The sequence below is a fragment of the Phytophthora parasitica genome, assembly GCF_000247585.1.
Source record: "Phytophthora parasitica INRA-310 unplaced genomic scaffold supercont2.30, whole genome shotgun sequence".
In the NCBI taxonomy this organism is placed as follows: Eukaryota; Oomycota; class Peronosporomycetes; order Peronosporales; family Peronosporaceae; genus Phytophthora; species Phytophthora nicotianae.
Genome location: NW_008649016.1, coordinates 257,299 through 276,165, shown reverse-complemented (window position 1 = coordinate 276,165; position 18,867 = coordinate 257,299). Strand labels below are relative to the sequence as shown.

The 18,867-nt window shown below is 51.9% G+C and overlaps 10 protein-coding genes across 11 annotated transcripts; 6 read left to right on the top strand and 4 right to left on the bottom strand.

Annotated features, from left to right (window-relative positions):
* The first annotated feature begins 776 nt into the window (after positions 1–776).
* On the top strand, positions 777–2,954 carry PPTG_12433 (hypothetical protein). The gene has a single exon (XM_008908459.1). It carries the CDS (start codon positions 803–805, stop codon positions 2,471–2,473), a length of 1,671 nt encoding a protein of 556 aa, XP_008906707.1. The 5' UTR covers positions 777–802; the 3' UTR covers positions 2,474–2,954.
* A 210-nt stretch (positions 2,955–3,164) lies between these two features.
* Positions 3,165–4,105, bottom strand: PPTG_12432 (hypothetical protein; the record flags this gene model as incomplete). Its single annotated transcript, XM_008908458.1, has 1 exon — positions 3,165–4,105. One exon carries the CDS (start codon positions 4,103–4,105, stop codon positions 3,239–3,241), a length of 867 nt encoding a protein of 288 aa, XP_008906706.1. The 3' UTR covers positions 3,165–3,238.
* Positions 4,106–5,047: 942 nt separating this feature from the next.
* PPTG_12431 lies at positions 5,048–7,326 on the top strand. 2 transcript variants are annotated; one of them, XM_008908456.1, is made up of 3 exons: positions 5,048–5,460; positions 5,540–5,893; positions 5,951–7,326. In XM_008908456.1, the coding sequence occupies exons 1-3, from the start codon at positions 5,072–5,074 to the stop codon at positions 7,245–7,247; spliced, it is 2,040 nt and encodes a 679-aa protein (XP_008906704.1). In that variant the 5' UTR covers positions 5,048–5,071; the 3' UTR covers positions 7,248–7,326. The 2 variants fall into 2 exon arrangements, with proteins under 2 accessions (XP_008906704.1, XP_008906705.1); XM_008908457.1 differs by having other exon boundaries at positions 5,048–5,893.
* A 29-nt stretch (positions 7,327–7,355) lies between these two features.
* PPTG_12430 (hypothetical protein) lies at positions 7,356–9,307 on the top strand (the record flags this gene model as incomplete). The annotated part of the gene is made up of 1 exon (XM_008908455.1): positions 7,356–9,307. One exon carries the CDS (start codon positions 7,356–7,358, stop codon positions 9,267–9,269), a length of 1,914 nt encoding a protein of 637 aa, XP_008906703.1. The 3' UTR covers positions 9,270–9,307.
* Positions 9,308–9,321: 14 nt separating this feature from the next.
* PPTG_12429 (hypothetical protein) lies at positions 9,322–11,010 on the bottom strand (the record flags this gene model as incomplete). Its single annotated transcript, XM_008908454.1, has 1 exon — positions 9,322–11,010. The coding sequence occupies one exon, from the start codon at positions 11,008–11,010 to the stop codon at positions 9,322–9,324; it is 1,689 nt and encodes a 562-aa protein (XP_008906702.1).
* A 1,412-nt stretch (positions 11,011–12,422) lies between these two features.
* PPTG_12428 (hypothetical protein) lies at positions 12,423–13,427 on the top strand. The gene has a single exon (XM_008908453.1). It carries the CDS (start codon positions 12,485–12,487, stop codon positions 13,349–13,351), a length of 867 nt encoding a protein of 288 aa, XP_008906701.1. The 5' UTR covers positions 12,423–12,484; the 3' UTR covers positions 13,352–13,427.
* Positions 13,428–13,650: 223 nt separating this feature from the next.
* On the top strand, positions 13,651–17,276 carry PPTG_23098 (hypothetical protein). The gene has a single exon (XM_008908450.1). It carries the CDS (start codon positions 16,233–16,235, stop codon positions 16,833–16,835), a length of 603 nt encoding a protein of 200 aa, XP_008906698.1. The 5' UTR covers positions 13,651–16,232; the 3' UTR covers positions 16,836–17,276.
* Positions 14,002–14,877, bottom strand: PPTG_12427 (hypothetical protein; the record flags this gene model as incomplete). Its single annotated transcript, XM_008908452.1, has 1 exon — positions 14,002–14,877. One exon carries the CDS (start codon positions 14,875–14,877, stop codon positions 14,002–14,004), a length of 876 nt encoding a protein of 291 aa, XP_008906700.1.
* Positions 15,211–15,533, bottom strand: PPTG_23099 (hypothetical protein; the record flags this gene model as incomplete). Its single annotated transcript, XM_008908451.1, has 2 exons — positions 15,211–15,345; positions 15,417–15,533. The coding sequence occupies 2 exons, from the start codon at positions 15,531–15,533 to the stop codon at positions 15,211–15,213; spliced, it is 252 nt and encodes an 83-aa protein (XP_008906699.1).
* Positions 17,277–17,567: 291 nt separating the features above from the next.
* Positions 17,568–18,664, top strand: PPTG_12426 (hypothetical protein). Its single transcript, XM_008908449.1, has one exon. It carries the CDS (start codon positions 17,723–17,725, stop codon positions 18,626–18,628), a length of 906 nt encoding a protein of 301 aa, XP_008906697.1. The 5' UTR covers positions 17,568–17,722; the 3' UTR covers positions 18,629–18,664.
* The last annotated feature ends 203 nt before the right edge of the window (positions 18,665–18,867 follow it).

Here is an 18,867-nt window from a genome sequence, read left to right as displayed (position 1 = left end):
TTTTTCCTCAAGATGAAGATCAACCAGAACATCCAACTCAAACGAACGACCCGGAAAAGGAGATTGAGGCTGATAATGAAGAGGTTATCGTGTGTTGTTCCTGCTCCGTTCGGGCTGCAGAGTTGTGGTGTGCATCATGTTTCACAGTAAACTGTCAGAAGTGCTGGCAAGACGTTCACTTTTGCACCGTTGACATGTCAGTCGTGTCTTCAGGATCTTCAGCGAGAAAAGCGCTCTTGGGACCTACCGCTCTTGGTATGAAGAAACTCAGCGGAAGTGCCACGTTGAGACCTCCAGTTTCCATGGTATATTTACCAACGAAAGCGATGGTATCCGGGACATTGGTAAAAGGAGTTCGACACATCCGAAACACCTCCAATCAAGTAAATGCACTCAAAGACGAGGTCCCCGCGGTTACAGCCAACGCCATTTTGCCGTCTCTTCACAAGAGTCGGTCAACTGGCACAATACCGCGCCATTATCATCGCCCTCAAGTGGAAAACATACCCACTCGTGCAACAGATTCAACCGCTTATTCGACGCTTGGCAATCAATCCACCGGGTCACACAGGTCGACGGGTCTGCAGAAACATCACACACCATCGAGATCAAAACTCCATCTTGCTCCTGTATCGATCGATGCCGAATTGCTACTATCAACCACACTAGATCGACGAAGATAAAGTGGCAATGCAGAAAAGGCAACTTTGCTTCAACAAAAGAAGTATCCAATTTATGATTGGTTAAAATTCATTTTCATTCAATAATTTTTTGCAACACATTTTCCATACTTGTCCAGAACATGGCGGATCTTATCGTTGAGGCCGGCGCCGACGGCTCCTTTGATGCCAGTGCTGCGGACCAAGCCGAAGCTTTACGTCAACAGGGCAACGAGGCGTTCCAGCAGCGGAAATTCCAGGAAGCCAAGGATCTTTACACGCAAGCCATTGAGCTGCAAAATGGCAATCATTTGCTGTTTGGCAACCGCTCGGCAGCGTGCCACCACCTGAAAGAGTACGAAGAAGCTCTGGAAGATGCGGAAAAAGCGATCGAGTTATCGCCAAAGTGGGCAAAAGGGTATCTGAGAAAAGCGGCTGCATGCGAGTCGCTGCAAGACTGGAACGAGGCAATTGCCGCGTACGAGCAACTTTTGCGTGTGGAAAGTGATAAATCGTCGACTGGAGCGGAAAAAGCGGCAGACAGAGTGAAGGTCCTCAAGCGAAACGCCAAGGAAAACAAGGCGGTGAAGAAAGGTTTCCTCTCTGGCAAAGCGAAATCCGCCATTTATTCGGAAAAAGAGGGGGTGGAGCAAGACACGACGCAACGATCTTGGAAATTGATGTTGAAAAAGTTGCTGGACGGATGCAACAAGCGCGGAATCAACAGTCGCGGCGAGAGTGTTGTGCTTGACGACGGAGTGTTTGCGAAATTGTTGCAAGAGAATAAGTTCCAGCAGCTCATTTACCCCGGAATCCCAAAGGAGCAACTCGTCCACGCGCCGAAAAACTTGCAAACGTTGCTGGAAGACCCGTGGTACGAACAGGAGCTGTTGGCGTTGATGCCAAAAGTTGAAGCGAAAGCGGCAAGTGTGTTGGCCAATGTGAAGAAAAGAGGCGCAGAGCAGGGAGATGTCATGGATCCGGCAACTGAACGCATGCTTTTGCCTCAAGTGCTGCAAGAAGCGTTTGGCAGAGAGGTGCTGGCAATGGTACGTCGCGTAAACTACCAGAAACACGTGAAACTGGCAAATGACGCCAGATTAGTTGCCGATCCGAACTCCGACTTTGCCACTTGGGACCAATTGGACGATGAATTTCTTGACGAATTATTCATTGAAAAAAGCGATGTACGTGGCGTGGCAGTCATGGACGAGTTTATGGGCGAGGAGTGGACGCAACTGCTGCTTAACGACGTGTTCAGGATGGCCAAAAGCGGGTTATTAATGTCTGCAGTGCCAAACATCGATGCCAAACACGTTTTGAGTCGGCAACACGCTGAAAATCAGTCGGAAACTTCGCCAGGAGCGAGAATCCGCTTTGTGGAGCATCAAGACTGTTCAGCGGAATACCCTGCGCTGGCAGAATTGATCGAGAAACTGCATGCGCTACCTTACGAGATCAACAAGAAGCGGCCGGAGAACGCCAAACTTTGCGCGCAGTTTGTGCACTGCACTGCCATTCAGCACTTGCCGACAGGACATCACCAGCCTTTGCGCTTGGATTGCGGCACTGGCGACAAGGATAATGGGTTTAAACTGACTTGTGTGTATTTTTTCAATGCGGTTGACTCACGAACGAGACTTAAGTTGCGAACGAGTCTAACCGAGAACGCTCCAGTACGGCAGATCGACCCGCAGCCGGACAGACTCGTCATGTTCCGCAGCCAGTCGGTGCTCAACGAGATCACGGCAGTGCATGAAGGCGAAGATCTCTTCTATCTGACGTTCTGGGTCCACGGCCAACGCCTGGAGTAGGGAATCCATATGCACAACAGTAAACCTTCTACCGTGTAGTTAACCAACGCGTTGTCCCACCATTGCGAGCCGTTGTATCTAAGCAGCATGAGCGGTGGGTAACGATTTGTGAGCAACTACAGTACATGTAAGTACGCATCGTCCATGCAGGGCAACGTGAGCGAACAAAAGGCATCGCGTTTATGCCGCGTTCGTTGTCGCTCCTTCTTCGCTCCAGTCCACTGCTGATTAATGTCTCGGTGCGAGTCGAGGGCTTCATTTGCTACGCGATAGAATTCGTTGGACATCTTCGGCCAAGTGTTCTTAGTCTGTTGTGTTTAGCTTTCGTTGTGTAAGCAAGTTTTCAATGTAGTTCACCGAAGCAGACGAAGCGAGACCCGACCAGCTTGAATTTGCGTGCGTGCCAGCGTAGCAACTCGACGTACGCGTTGGGTGCTCTCGAGGCCGCACTTTCGCTCTGGACGCATCGACACAATTTTTTCCCGAAGTGGAACCAAGACGTTCATTATTACAAGATCACTAAAACGATCTTTGTCAAGATACGGTGACCTCATGCGACCTGCTACGAAAACTGATACGACCTACAGGCTTCGCTGCTACTATGAGGAGGTTTCAGTGTAGCGCTACATGTACCAACGCGGCCTATCCGTGCAATGACAAGTGTCCTCAACCGACAACTCATGCAAATTAACGACAATTTCAACGTGTTGATTCGAGTGTGTGACTCTACTACATATACTCCGAGCTGTATCCAGCATCTGTGCTCTACGCGACTGTGATGGTGCCGCTGTCGAGTGCGATGCGGCCGCCGTCTGTGAGCTGCACCACGTTCTGCAGCGAACCGAGCACCCTTCGGAGCGTCTCCAGCAACTGTAGGTTCACCAATAGATTGCTCACGTGGCCCGTGCGATCCACCACAAACGTGTACGTGCCCGCGACGGCGGTGGTGCCGGTCACAAGTGGCAGCACGAGCTCCGGATCCACTTGACCCGTCTTGAGTCTCGGGAACAACGTCCCGATGGTCTGGCGATGGCAGCGTAGATAGAGCATGACTTCGACCTCCACCATGACGCACTGGTCGCCGACGTCCTGCGTCTTCCAGATCTGCGGTTCCAGCACGTACTGAGCGAAGTGCTGGTCGTACAGGCGCCACTGCTGTACGAAGGCGTCGGCTCCGCGGAGGTCGACGCCCTCAACGTCCGTAGTTAGAATAGAGCGTAGAAAGCGCTCCTGCAGTCCTGAGAACGGCAACGAGTAGCCGTTCTGGTACACGCGGAAGAACTGCATGACGAGCGACCGGGCGTGGTCCTGCAGCGACCCGTTCGGACGTTGCAGCTGTTGCTGCCGTTGGGTCTCGGCGTTGGCCACCGCAGCTTTGCGCCGAGTCAGATCCAAGTACAGACGCGCGATCTTGGTCTCCAGTGTCTGTACATCATGCTCGAGCGAACGGATCTTGTATTCGCGCTTAGCGCGTAGCTTGCGCTGGTACAGGCGATCCTGTAGCCGCTTCTTCATGGCGCGCACGACCCGTTTCTCGGTCAGATCGGTGGCTGCCAGCACTTGTGCGTTGACCTGATCAAGAGCGGTTTGGAGCTGCTGGAAGCAGGCATCGGGGGTAGCCACGACGGCCATTTTAAGTTTGAAGATGACGAAAGCGTTACGTGTGCAGAGGTTATTTAGGAATGAGGACAGAGGCCTCACCGACCGACGGACCCGACGGATGAGAAGGGGCCAAACGCAAACGTTAAAGCGTTGAAAACGTTCCTGAGTTTCCACGGAATGTTGTACCGCGGTGGCAACCATTTCGAAATAGCAATGTCTGTGCTTCCCTCATCTCACCTTTGCCAATTTTTTTGCTGTCATCGGCGCGGAATTGTCGAGCGTCTCATGACTTTGCCGCATGCTGTTTGGTCGTACTAACTGTAGAGCGCCATCATTGGCAAATTAGCAAGGGGGATATAGCTTCGAAGAGCAGTTATTCACGAGCACCAACGTTCTAGCCAAGATGGAAAAACCGTTAGCGCATTGCAAGATGTTCGGGCCAGTACTATAATAGAAGGAAGTAGTGCATTCAGTCCCAGCTTCCTCTGCACTGGCCGGATGAGTTATCGTAAAATGCTTTCCTTTGATATATAACTCCATGCGCTGGCCGGGACCATACGTTGTAAGATCGCTTTTAATCTCACAGGCTAAACCTCACAGGCTCTTCTTATGGGAAGAAGCACTCTAGCGAGATGCTGCTCCGAGTTTCTCAGCGCTCGTAGAAAGAAAGAATTTCGTGCTCGAGGCGAATGGTTGTCGCTAGCTTCGTAGTAGGATATGAGTTTCCAACAACCTATACATGTACGCTCGCAGGTTCGCAGTCGTGAAAAGGATGCTCAAGTAAACATAAAGACGGAGCCGAGGGCTCGTAGTAAGAAACAGGTTTTTTTTCTTACTACGCTGGAGGGGTTTCTTACTACGCTTGCATAGTATTCGGGGCGATCGTGTGAAAAAATCGATTGGATGATGTGGTTGAAGTGAAAGTATTGCTAAATTTAATATTAGACCTCTATAATTAGATAGTGTGTACGTCACCCGACAGTACTAAGTATCAGCATGGCAGCCCCGGCCCCTGCGGCGCTGCAGGCCCGCGTGCACAAGCTTCTGGGCTCCCGCTCGGAGATCGAAGCCACCAAGGCGCTGCTGCGGACGCTCGTGACGGACAAAGCCTCGTCTGGCGCGTCACTTGTGCAGCTGGACGCATCGGAGACGCCCACGCTTGCTACGCTGCGTCGTAATTTACGATCAAGTCTGGAACATCAGCAGTTGGCTCTAGCTCAGAAGGCTCTGGACGGTTTAGAACGTACTTTAGAACAAGTTTCTAATCTGGCGAATCAGGTGGACGCGCTGGACGTCAAATGCGACCAAGTGCATAAATTTCTAGAGACAACTAAAAGGGAGACGCAACAGGTGCAGACTGAGGCGGCGGCATTAGCAACCAAGAGGTTTGACTTCCCAGTTCTAAATCTAGAATCTGGAAAATTCCATGTTGGATAACATGTTGAACGTGTTGGAATGTATCAGGGACAACGTACAGCAGGAATGGAAGCAGACCAAGACTTTTCTAGACCGCTACCAGTTAACGGAGGACGAAGTGCGTGCGCTGTATGCTGAGCAACTAGCAGATGACGACATGGACACGTTCTTCAGTACTTTAGAACGAGTCCAACAAGTTAAATCAGACTGCAAGGATCTGGTAGCCTCGGGTGAGGTCAACTGTGCACTGGAGCTTCTAGATACAGTGGGTAAGTACCAAGAAGCCGGCTTTGAGCGACTGTACCAATGGACAGCGAAGAAATGCGCGGAAGTGGATGGAGAGCCGAGCAACCTACTGCATCGAGCCATTGCACTTTTAAGCGACCGCTCAGAATTCTACAAGTACGTAGAATCTAAACTATGACAGAGCTATAATGAGTACTAACGTTATTGTTGTAGCTATTGCAAGGAATGTTTGACAACATCGAGAAGGGCGCTGATTGTGCGGCGCTTTATCATGGCGCTGACTGTGGGTGGACCGAATGGCATCCCGAGACCAATTGAGATGCACGCACACGACCCTGTACGCTACTGTGGTGACATGTTGGCATGGGTCCATCAAGCTATTGCGACGGAGAGCGAGTTTTTCCGCGTGTTATTCGATGGCGACGTCGAGTTTAGTCCTTCGAATTCTGAGCCCTCAGTCGAAGCAGGTAGCAGTGCTTTACCAGCTGAGGCTGCGAATGTCTGCACGTCTATGGTTGGATGTGCGTTCGACGGTGTCGCGAAACCTCTGCAAGTGCGTGTGGAGCAGACGTTGAGCTCTCCACACGGCATTGTGATCGCCTACAAGCTGGTGCACTTGCTTGCGTTCTACCACCACAAGTTCGACCAACTTGTCGCTCACAGTGACGTCGCGCGTGCGCTGCGTCACTGTCGCGGAGCTGCAAACGAAGCGTTCCATCGCCAATTCCAACAACTCGTGGACGCTGTCGCAGCCTCAGCTCAAGACTACGCTGCAAGTCTCGCAGCTACGCACACCACGCTCGATGTTTCGCACCGCTTAGTAGCACTTCTGGAAGTGTTTCAAACTTCTTTGTTGCCAGAACAAGAGAAAGAAGCAGATCTAGCGCCTCTATTCGACGGGATTCTACCGGCACTGGAACTCATGTGTCAACGCAGCGTCACAAGTCTTGATCCAGTGGACGCGCTGGTGTTCCGGATCAACAACTTCAGTTGTTTACAAGCTCCTCTTGCCAGGTTCCCAGAAGTGAACAGATGGTATTTAGAAATGGGTCTAGATTTAGAACGCTGGCTGCGAGATCTGAGCGAGTTGCAAGCCACGCGCGTGTTGGATCGCTGCCGAGTGTCAACGTTGCTGCAACACATTCAGGACTTCCAGCAGAGCCACGCAATGAATCCCGGTCTTTCGCCTGCAGACACGCCCGGTCTGGACGGCGAGACGGTCACGCAAGTCATGGGCGACTTCTGTGCGGCGCTTATGACGCTGATGTTCCCACAGCTCGAAAGTCTGGCACAGCCGGCACTTGCAGACAAGGCCCGTACACTCACGTCGGCAACACTTGCGGGCACGTACGCGTTCATCTATGAGTTCGTATTCGACGCGAGATATGACTACATTCCTAGCAATGAGCCAATGTCATCGTCCTGGTCTTCGGTGGAGCGTAGCCGACGTGTTGCATTGCAACACTCACCTGAAGAGATCCGTACCGTGCTCGAACTAGACACCAAGTAAGAAAACTGGAAATCTAGCATTCAGATTTAGAAAAGTGAAGCTTCTAAATCTGATAAATTCAGCATGTTGAAGCGTATCTTGTTGAATCGTCGTGCAGTTTGAGTATCCATGGTTGTCTTGTCCATTACGAAGGTGAAGGAGGTGACGGCGCGTGCGTTCGAGGAGCTGCAGCTTCCAGTGGGAGCGTCAGAGGAGCAGGTTGTCTCGCGGTTTCGTACAGTGTGTTTAAATCGGGTTTTAAATCCTGTGTCAACGGAGCCCAGCGATTCTGTAGTCCCCAATGACTCCGCTACCAAGATCCATACTATTGACAACACAGACGAGGGTTTCCAGCGTCAAGCAGTGGCGTTTCGCTTCTTGAGTTCATTACCGCTGCTTGCTGGCGTCGAGTATCGAGCTGAAGATCTGCTCCCGACGTTACGGCCACTCGATCCCGAAGTTAACGATAACGAGACCAAGTTACGTGCAAGTGCCATGTTGGACGTCAGTATCGCATCAATGGAGCGAGCTCAACAAGCAGGGCGACTTCCCTATACAAACTTCGTACTACGAGTACACTACTGTCTTCGTCGACATGTAGTACGTCGTAGATACAGTGAGTTCCTAACACTGCATTCCTTACTGGAAACCAAACTACCGGTGATCCCTCAATTACCGGAACGTAACTGGGTCTACGCGCTACGAACGCCCCCAGCTGAACGCGCTCGTAGACTAACCAGCTACTTGCAAAGAATTATAACGCTGTTATCTGCTCGTGGGGTTTTCTCACTCGAAGTGATGGCATTTCTCGAGATCGACGTGACTCGAGTTCGTGCTGAAGAAGAAGCTTTAGCTGTCGATATACTCTCTCGAGCAAGTAGAAGCGAGAATATCTATTATATTGTACAGAGTAGCTGGATATCGTCGTGGAAGCGGTTCGTTGTGACGCACAAACTCCCTCCTGGAGTCATCACCAACCAGAATCTACTGGAAAATCGTCGTCCGAAAGAAAATCTCATTGCGGCTAAGCACTACAGATGTGTGAACGGTAGCACGTGGAGGTATTGGCATCTTATCTACAGTGGCGGGCCTGCTATTCGTCGACAAACTCCGTCCATTTACGGTCCACCAGCGTGTGATCTGACCACGTTAGCCACTCTAGTTCAGCGTCTTGTACGTGGCTTTCTAGCCAGGAGAGCCATGCAACGAATGAAGACACAACAACAGCTGGAAGACCCGACAACGTGTCAAACCGTAGCGTTTAAAACACGTTATCGCGCATTAGAAGCTCGCCTTAACATCGTGCGTCAGTACGTGGAAGTACGCGAGTTCCAGACGCGTCACGTGGCTGCTATGAAGATACAACGAGCCTTTCGAGTGTATCTGCTACGTGCTGAACATGCGTTGCTACTGGCAGAGTCTGCAGTACCCGATAGCGCCACAACTCAAGCACTTCAGCTCTACGATGACCGACTGGCACTTGAGGAACTAGCATTAGTGGAGGACCCTGCACTACGTCTGGCCCATTTCCTGGCGACAATGTTGGCTGGTGTACCGCTACGCAAACTCCGTTCGAGGAATAAAACTCCAGCCTGGAGACTCTTTCGACTGGATTCGATCGCTTCCGAGCTGCGTTGGAGCTCGTCTACGTCCACGAAAACCAACGCGATGGCCTTTACAGACGTTGAAAAGCTGACAATGGAGTCGCCTTTGGCACTAAAAGGACCGAGTTTGGCTCGTCGTATGAGCTTATCTATGGGAACCGAAGATGTAGTGGGGGATGCGGCTTATGCTGTAGTTGCGACGTATCGAGAAGGCGGCGGTATACGTGAGTTGATGCTAATTTGTGAGGCACCTGGAGAGATGGAGGTGCTCTACTTTGGCCTGAGTGCTCTAGTCTCCGAGGTTTCGTCACGTACAGCTAATGGTGCCACGTTTGTGGACGGCCACGGTATTATCCGTAAGCGTGTGCCACACGCTAAGAAGCTCCTACAGGAGGCGCATGAATTACTCGAACAATGTCAGGATAAGAGGGAGACTTAAGAGAACTAATCCTGTTTTTTATGCTGTCTTATCCTGGATATGATAATTTTTACTAACCTGCTTTATACCGCGTAACTCGGTTCGTGTCAACCATGTGGTTCGCGTCGATGACAGGTTTGGCACGCGGCTTACCGTCTTCACCCAGCGCAGGTTGATGCAGTCGTAGACGCCCGTTAACCACCAGCAACGGGTTAGCTCCGTCCAGTACGGTCGGACTCACGGAGATCCCGGCGAGATACTGCTGTAAAATGGTCTGAAGCTCACGGTTCTCGTTGGCCACGCGCTCTTTTTCACGACGTAAGGCCAATTCATCAAGCAGCACCTTGTTGTGCCTCTTCCAGAAGAGATCGAGGTATTCCCACTCGCTAACAGGGACGCCATTCTGCAGTCCTTGCGGCTGGAAGTCGAGCATTTGCATCGCTTCCTCCTCTTCACGACCAGTTTCTGTACGCATAGCTTGTCGTACAGTTTCTGTGAGTTCATTCGCTTCTTGTTCATCAGCTAATGTCGACTTGTAAAACGGTAGGACGCGCTCTCTTTCCGTCTCAAGCTTGCGTACAAGTTCTCCAAGCTGCAAGATCCTCTCGCTTAGTTGTAAATGAGTGCCCAGCTTCTTGGTGGCTTCACGAGCTCCTTGCGATAAGTCTGCAAGTCGACGTCGCTGGTCTTCTCGCATACGGTTCATCTTAGCTTTGAGCGTCTGGAAGTGATGCGAGATGGCAGCTTTCTCCTCTTCGAGCGCCTTGTTACGCTCCGAACACTCGCGTACATTTTGTGCGATCTTGGTCCTCCAGAGCGCCAGACTCTGCTGCAGACGCTCGATCTTGCGGATCTTGAGCTCGATATCACGGGAGAGATCCTGGTCCTTGGCAGTCAAGTACTTGAAGTCTTGGGTGCGCTGATCCGTGTTCTGGAGGTAGTTCAGATGCGCAGTCTCGAAGTGCTGTTCCAGTTCCTCAATGCTGCTGTCCAAGGTGATTCTGAGCACGTTAATGTCTTCTAGATTCTTGTTCCGGATCTCCTCTCGAAGCTGTTCATGTTCCTGTTTGGCGTCGGCTTCGCGCTCCTTCTCCTGTTGATCAACTGCCTGCATGATGCGCTGCAGTTCGTTGCGCTCCATCGTGTGCTGTGCGATGAGCTTGTTCTTCTCCGTCTGGAACTCTTGTTCGAGCTCTTTTAGATCTGTTTCAAATTCTTTTTCTAAACCTAAGAGCCGCTCGTCTTGCAGATCAATGAGCTCGTCCACGTTGAGGAGGTGAGCACGCAGCGCCATTTGGAACTGCTCCTCAGCCTCCTCCAAGTCGCGGTCGAGCATCTGGATAAGCGCGTCTTTGCGATCCACGTCACGCTCGTGGTTCTGAGACCGCACCTCCACCTCTTTACGCAAAGCTTCGACCTTAACAAGCCGCATGATCTTGCGCCAATGGTTCTGGATTTTGAGCTTGTTCATGCGCGAAATCTTCTCCTCTTTAGCCATGAACTCTTGTAACAAAGCCTTCTTGGAGACTGTAAGACGCTTCAAGTAGTCGTTCATCTCCATCCGTCGAATTGACTCCTGCAGTCTCCGTTCTTCCTCTGTAGTCTCACGACCGCCGTCCTTCTTGCCTTTACCATCTTTGCTTCGTCCCTTGACAGCTTTACCGAGCTGTGCACCGCCACGAAGCTTTCGACTCAAATGGAAGAGCGCGGGGAGCTCGTGCTCTCGACGGGGATTGTTACGAAGGCTTTTTCTACGAGGCATAGCAGATGAAGCCTGAGTGGCGCTGTTGGTGAGGAATGCAGAGCTTTTCAAGTGTCTTGTGCAAAAGATATACATAGCTGTTCGCTGTAACGGACAACTTCAACTTGATCAACCAATCCGAGCAGAGTCGAAGATTATCGATAATTTATAGTAAAAATACGGACATTCTTGTTTAAGAACACATATTATAATTGATATATTGCCTTTACGACTATCATTTGGTCGTAGTTCTGAAACTACGAGTCGAAAATCCACCAGGAGCGTACGAGTGATGCCGTTAAGCACTCAATGAACAATCACGTGTAGTCATTTTGTCGAAACAGAAAGAGTGGCAGTCAAGCCCGCTCTCTACAGAACAAAGATCAATCTACAGGAGCACATGGGTAATATTCTGATGTGGCAACATCGAGTAACCTCCTGGCCGTCTCCTGTTATAGTTGTCGATCGTTAGACCTGGGACTTTTTTTTTTTTGCAATAGAAAACGCGCCATTTGATTTCAACTTCAACCGTGCTTTCATTGGCTGCTTAAGTTGAAGTGATGATATTATTCATCTGGGACCCACTGCCGTAGCAACCAACCGCCGCCACTTCTTACGACTCAGCACTTGCCAAAGGCAGTCAGTCAACACCCAACTCATGCAGACCATATCTGCAATCATAGCAATTAGAGAAGACACTGCTCGACTCGCCAGAAGGATCGGGAAGTGACGGTTTCTCCTCTGTACGCAAAATACATATTGGCCCACAACGACCAGCTATAAATCTATAAATCCCCCAAAGAAAAAAAAAAAAATCAGCACCACTCATCGCTTGGGACGTGTCCTGCCTCCCTAACGCCCAGTCTCGAATACTGGCTGTGACATTCGTTATTCAATGCCATACTGGTCCACATTGCACGTTATTCGTGCCAAACCAAGCCGTTCGTCCCGGTCGTCATAAAAAATAGGTACCGTTGCACGGTTACGAATAAGCGTTAGCGAACAGCACTGCAACGCCTTGTGGTCAGAGAGTTCGGCCTCTCGAATGTTTTACACCGTCTCACTCCCTCGAACGAGTCACACACCACTCTCTCGAACGAGTCACACATCGACGGTCATTACTTGCAGCCTCGAGTCGAGCTTAACAGAGTTCAGATTGCGCGGCGTCGAGGTCAAAAGCGGCCTCGTTAGAGCCTTTGCCGTTGGACTAAAACGCAACGCTGCAGCAGAAACACGTGACGCTGGACTATCGACGCGCTCCAACGCACTCGTATATGAGACTGCGTTCCAGTCGCTTTGTCGCCAAGACGAACGCACCCTTTCCGCCAGTTTTACTCGTACGGTATCCACGCCGAAGGGCCAGCGAAGCGCTTGCACTGTGCGTTTAACATCCTTCCTTCCATCCACTGGTCGTTCGTTGGCCACGCGCACTAGTCGTCATTCCCGAAAATTCGCTTCGCACATAACGCACTTTCGTCATCTTCAAACACGCAAAATGGCCGTCGTAGCCACACCCGACTGCTGCTTCCAGGAGCTGCAATCTGCTCTCGCCCAGGCCAAAGCGCAGGTCGTAGCCACCACCAACGTGGTCGAGAAGCGGGCTGTGCGCGCCATGAAGAAGCGGCTACAGGATCGCCTGTACCAGCGCAAACACCGCGCTAAGCGCGAATACAAGATCCGTTCGCTCGAGCATGATGTACAGACACTGGAGACCAAGATCGCGCGTCTGTACTTGGATCTGAATCGTCGCAAAGCTGCGGTGGCAAACGCCGAGACGCAACGGCAGCAACAGCTGCAACGTCCGAACGGGTCGCTGCAGGACCACGCCCGGTCGCTCGTCATGCAGTTCTTCCGCGTGTACCAGAACGGCTACTCGTTGCCGTTCTCAGGACTGCAGGAGCGCTTTCTACGCTCTATTCTAACTACGGACGTTGAGGGCGTCGACCTCCGCGGAGCCGACGCCTTCGTACAGCAGTGGCGCCTGTACGACCAGCACTTCGCTCAGTACGTGCTGGAACCGCAGATCTGGAAGACGCAGGACGTCGGCGACCAGTGCGTCATGGTGGAGGTCGAAGTCATGCTCTATCTACGCTGCCATCGCCAGACCATCGGGACGTTGTTCCCGAGACTCAAGACGGGTCAAGTGGATCCGGAGCTCGTGCTGCCACTTGTGACCGGCACCACCGCTGTCGCGGGCACGTACACGTTTGTGGTGGATCGCACGGGCCACGTGAGCAATCTATTGGTGAACCTACAGTTGCTGGAGACGCTCCGAAGGGTGCTCGGTTCGCTGCAGAACGTGGTACAGCTCACAGACGGCGGCCGCATTGCACTCGACAGCGGCACCATCACGATCGCGTAGAGCACAGATGCTGGATACAGCTCGGAGTATATGTAGTAGAGTCACACACTCGAATCAACACGTTGAAATTGTCGTTAATTTGCATGAGTTGTCGGTTGAGGACACTTGTCATTGCACGGATAGGCCGCGTTGGTACATGTAGCGCTACACTGAAACCTCCTCATAGTAGCAGCGAAGCCTGTAGGTCGTATCAGTTTTCGTAGCAGGTCGCATGAGGTCACCGTATCTTGACAAAGATCGTTTTAGTGATCTTGTAATAATGAACGTCTTGGTTCCACTTCGGGAAAAAATTGTGTCGATGCGTCCAGAGCGAAAGTGCGGCCTCGAGAGCACCCAACGCGTACGTCGAGTTGCTACGCTGGCACGCACGCAAATTCAAGCTGGTCGGGTCTCGCTTCGTCTGCTTCGGTGAACTACATTGAAAATTGGACTGCTTACACAAGATCAAGAATACGTAATGGAGGATGTCCAGCGAATTCTATCGGGCCCGCGCAGCGGATGGAACTCTCACGACTCGAAAGGACCACCGGCAGCCTACCGAGACGTTAGTCATCCGTGAAGGAACGAGAAGGAGCGATACATGTACTCACGTTGTTATTAGAGAACCATTACGTCGCGTCACCGAAGACGGCATAAATACACGTGCTGCTCTATGAGAGTAGGAACTCTACGTTGTGCCGAGGGTCGACTCGGGGCTTGGTTTCCTGTACGTGTGCATCGTCGACCTGGATCTGACCCGTGGACGACGAAATGTTGGCACCCGAAAGCACTGCGGAGACGTCGGCCAGGTCGCCCAGCGCTTGTTGTAGCGCGTTGACGAGGTCCCATTCCGCGCTGAACCACGTGACGATCCCGTTCGAATCGAACGTGAAACGGTACTTGCCCTGGATATTGATGATGCTGCCCGACAGCTTCTGCGTGAGCTCCAGGTCGCCGTTTAGCGACGGATAGAGCGTGACGACGCCGTCTCGCCGTGCGCGGATGCTGAAGATGGAGTCGACCACGACGACCGTGAGGTCGCCGACAGTTGTGACGTTAATGGACAGCGGGTCGTACCTCGTGTACGCGAAGAATTGGCAGAATCGCCGCCACTGTGTGACCACGGTGTCTACGCCCACGTAGTCCGGACCGGTGGTCTCCGATGTCATGACGGCCCGCAGGTATTGCTCCTGTTGGTCGATATGCATCGGAGATACGCTGTACTGGAACAGCCGGAAATATTCCATGGCCACGCGAGCCGGCACACCGCCCGTCGTGCCGCGCGACGCGAAAAAATTGTTATCTATTAGAAGTTTGTGACGCTGACGGTTGAGTGTATCAACCTCTGCCGCCAGGTTCTGCACCTCAAGCTCGAGCGTGGTTATCTTCTGCTTCTGCTTGGCGCGGTGGCGGCGTTGGTGGAGTTTGTATTGAAGCCGGCGCCGTAGCACTTTTTCGTCTACTTCCTCGTCCAGGGCGGCGCCGGCACGGGCCTTGCCCTTACCGTTGCCTGAAGTACTGGCGGACGACGCGGCGTTCTGACTCATACGGGAAGTTGAGAAGTGTCCGCCAAGTCGGGCGTGGCGTTCTTTTGGGGTGTTTCTCTTCAAGACTTAGGAGCGCGAACGAGATGTGGAGATTTCGGGGAGGCTGGTCCGTCCGCCCGGCTGGCTTGCTCGATAGTGTAGGACAATACAGGCGGCGTGCAGAGACCAAGGAGTTGTGGACTGCGAGTGGAGGGAGTGCGTGAGGCCTGGCTGGCTGGCTTCGCGATCGCAAATGGTTTGCATAGAGCTGATGGCGCCCAGCAGCAACACGCGTGCAAATGTTGACAGAGGTGGACGTTTTGGCTGGCCACGTGGATTTTTGGTGGATGGGCTCTACTGACTCAGCGACATACCGTGAGTCAGGAGCAGGAGAACGCCGTCGTCGTTTTTGGTTGAGTTGTTCAGGTCGGTCTTGCAGCGAAATAGCATGAGCAACACGGTGACCTTCACCATTAAGTTGGTCGGCGTCTGCATTGCTCACATCAGTTGCGAAGTCGAGGCGGTCGCGGCCGGCCGTCGTGGTTGCTTGACCGCCTGACCTCCTCGGTGCTCCATGTCGTTGAAGTCGTGTCGTCGTGGACTGCTCTCTGCGTGATTGCCAGCAGGACATTCACGCGTGTGAACTCGCGACTCGACCAGCAACCAAAAGCTGACATCTGCATTGCACGGGCCGGCAACGATACCAATAGCACTGCGACAGCTTGGCATCTGCTCGCAAACGTCCAAACAGGAAACATGAAGCAGCAGTTTACACGCAATCTCGGTGGGGAAACCCGATCTGCTCGTAAACAAACAGCAAAGGATGGCAACGGATGTGTCCGTGAGGAAGTCGGTCCCCACCAAAAATTCGATGCACATCAAGAAGCTCACCGCGGACAACAACGGCTCTTTTGCCTCGCGAAGTTGCGAGCACTGCACACTCCACTGTGAAGCTCCATAGGCCGGTACACTATCATGTGCTTATGAGGCGGACTGACTCATCGACGATGGGAGTCAGCGTGGAAGCGCACACCAAACCGAAGTTGACCGAAGTGTTACAAACGGACCAGAACGTGCCAAGCAAGCGAGCCAGCACCAACGGAAGCCAGCATTATGTGAGTCAAGAGCACATCCGCCGGGATACGCCGTGTGAGTCTTCCATGTGGAGCTTTGACTCGCTTGAAAAATGTTGGCGAGCTTGTCCCAATTGCACCCGCGATGAGTCAGTGGCCGATACAGTGTATCAAACACTCCACATAATTCGGCCACTTTGAGTCAACTAAAGTCTGACTCAATGCTGCTCCGCAAGCTACGAGTGAACCCAGAGGTTAATCGCTGGCAACACCACTTGACCTGCTTTCTCCTAGAAGACCAGAATGCTAAAAACACTCCGACGACGCCTAAAATTTGGCAGCGGCTTTGCCGGGCTGTACGTTTTCCTAACCTTGTGGACTTCGTGCAAGCATGGTCTCCCCTTGATAAAAGGGCCGCAGCCTAATGACGAACGTACGAAGACCGGGCACGGACTGCCTCCTTTTCGGTGCGGTGACCTCGCTTTGCGCACCGAAAGCGTCCGCCGTACAGTGGAGCGAGTTCGTCCGTCCAACTTCAAAGTGCTTTCGTCTCGCAATCTCGCGATCGATTGCGCCCAACCTTCTCCAACGCAGAACTGCAAAACAAGTGTGTGTGTGTGTGCAATGCCCTATCACGCAGGGCTACTACAGCTTCTGCTGCTGCTACTAATGGGCTACGCTTACTTGCGGAAGGAACTTCGCCGACTTCGCCGAGCCCTCCACGCATCGACCAGATCGTGCCGCGAAATCAATTCCGAGCGGATGGTAGAAATCAGTGAGTGGTGTATGGTCTTTGTAGCCGCGATGACGTCCACACCGTGGAGCCTCACAAGCAAAACACTGCGCAGCGTGAAATCGAGCAGAGTGCAAAATTTGCTGCATACTCAAAATTTGCAACCAATTTGAATGTGAGGCTTTGCACAATATGCATCAATGAAATTCTGCTCTGGCATCCCACGCCTGTTCGGAAACGCATTGGCTTGACTCATTGGAGCCGTTGACTCATTCCGAAAGCTGTAGCTTCGTAGTCGCAACTGGCTGCAGCATGAACTATCGTTGACACACTCATTTCCTGCTGGTTGCGAACATATTCTTCGAGAGGCGACGGTTTGCGGCTGGTTGCGACGCCGCTCGTAATCCTGTCCCCATGTGAGGGTGTCCAGAAGGCAGTTGTATAGCGTTATCCTTGCCTCAAATTACTCCAAGCTTCCAGCTAAGCCAAAATGAAGTAGAATTCATTCTCGATTGCTATCAACAGAATGAACATGGGCATGACCAACGCCCGAAAAGGGTAACTAAAAAAAATCAGAAAGAATATCGACATATTTCGGCAGATTTTACACAAGCAAATATTATGTGTTTTGTCAATGTCGAATTAACTTACTATAAATTTGTATGCTGTACCAACCGAATTCGTAAAAAGTGTTGGATTATCGAGGTAAAATCACTTACAAATTGCGAGTGTAACTACATTCGAGGCGCTCTGTACGTTTTGTAGTCCAACAGTAACGGTGCTGATCACAGCTTTTTCGATCCTTTACGAATTCGACTCGCATGTTATCTTGATTTCAGTATGTCATACCAAAACCCCTGTCCCATCGTCAATAGCGTGCGGCTATCCATCCTCCAAATTGGACTCAAACAAGCTCCCGCACAGTTGACCGCATTCGACAACCGACAACAGAGCAAGCACAACACGCTTGCCATTCGCGTCGACTCTAAACACGATCATTTTGCTTCTCACCGTCTTCCAGGAACATCGTCTGACTACCATTCAACAATCACCAAAAGCAATGGCAGCAGTCGCCGGTATCGTCGCCGTCCCATCCGCCCATGGCAAACCGCCGACTCGCCCCAAACGCCCTAGTGACGACCAAGTGGACGAAAAAGTGCTGCGTCGACGGCAACAGTACAAGTTCCACCAGCGTCGCCACAGAGCCAAACAAAAGGAGAAATTGGTCGTGCTCACTCACGACGTGCAGCATCTTTTGGCTGAGATCGAGCAGCTCAACCACAAGCGACAGAAATTGCTCGTGGAACGCAACTGTTTCAGTTCCAGAGGCACCGACGCGGGGGTGCCCGCTCGCCTTACTATGGAATACTTCCGCCTCTTTGAGTACGGCATCTCGCCGTACAATTTGCCACAACAGGAACAATTCCTACGCTCCATTATGACCGCACAGACCGTGGGCCCGGACTACGCCGGCGTCGAAACCGTCATTATGCTCTGGAAGCGCTTCAATGACTTCTTCGTCTACAGCCGGTACGAGCCCCTCTCCATGAATGTGTCCACCTTGGCGGACTCTACAGTTGTCGTCATGGACACTCACTTCCATATTAGCTGCCGGAAAGATGGCGTGCTCACTCTCTATCCGGCGCTGCGTCATAACATGGCGCTGTTACAGAAGGTCATTGGCGCTATGTTGGTGGTACCAGTCCAGTACCGCTTCGAGTTCGACAGTAATGGAGTTGTTACGTGGTTCAGCGCCGACTGGGACCTCATTAGTGCGCTGAACGCCATCGTCTCGCTCGTGGACGCCGCGTATATCGTTAGCGACGCTAATATCTCTAAAACCGGCCAGATACGCACCACCGTCGAGGACATTCGACAGAGCTGCAACATCCAGAGCGACGTCGGTTCCCCAGTCCAACAGCCAGTGGTAGACCCTCGCCATAGTGTCGATTTTTTGCTTTCGTAAAAATTGAAATTGCTCTGTATTTATCGTTGATTTTCAGTTTACGCCCCTCCCTCCCATCATGCATCGCTTTCTCCAGTCCGATTTGCATTCCGTCTCTTCATGAGGTTGTAAAGTTGTGGAGGTTGAGTTTGGCGTGTCCGAGCGCTAGTCAAGATGGGGCAGTTTGGCTGAGAGAGAGAGAGAGTACGAACTACAGATAAAGGTATGGTATAATATCCACTCTATTCCAACTCTGTATA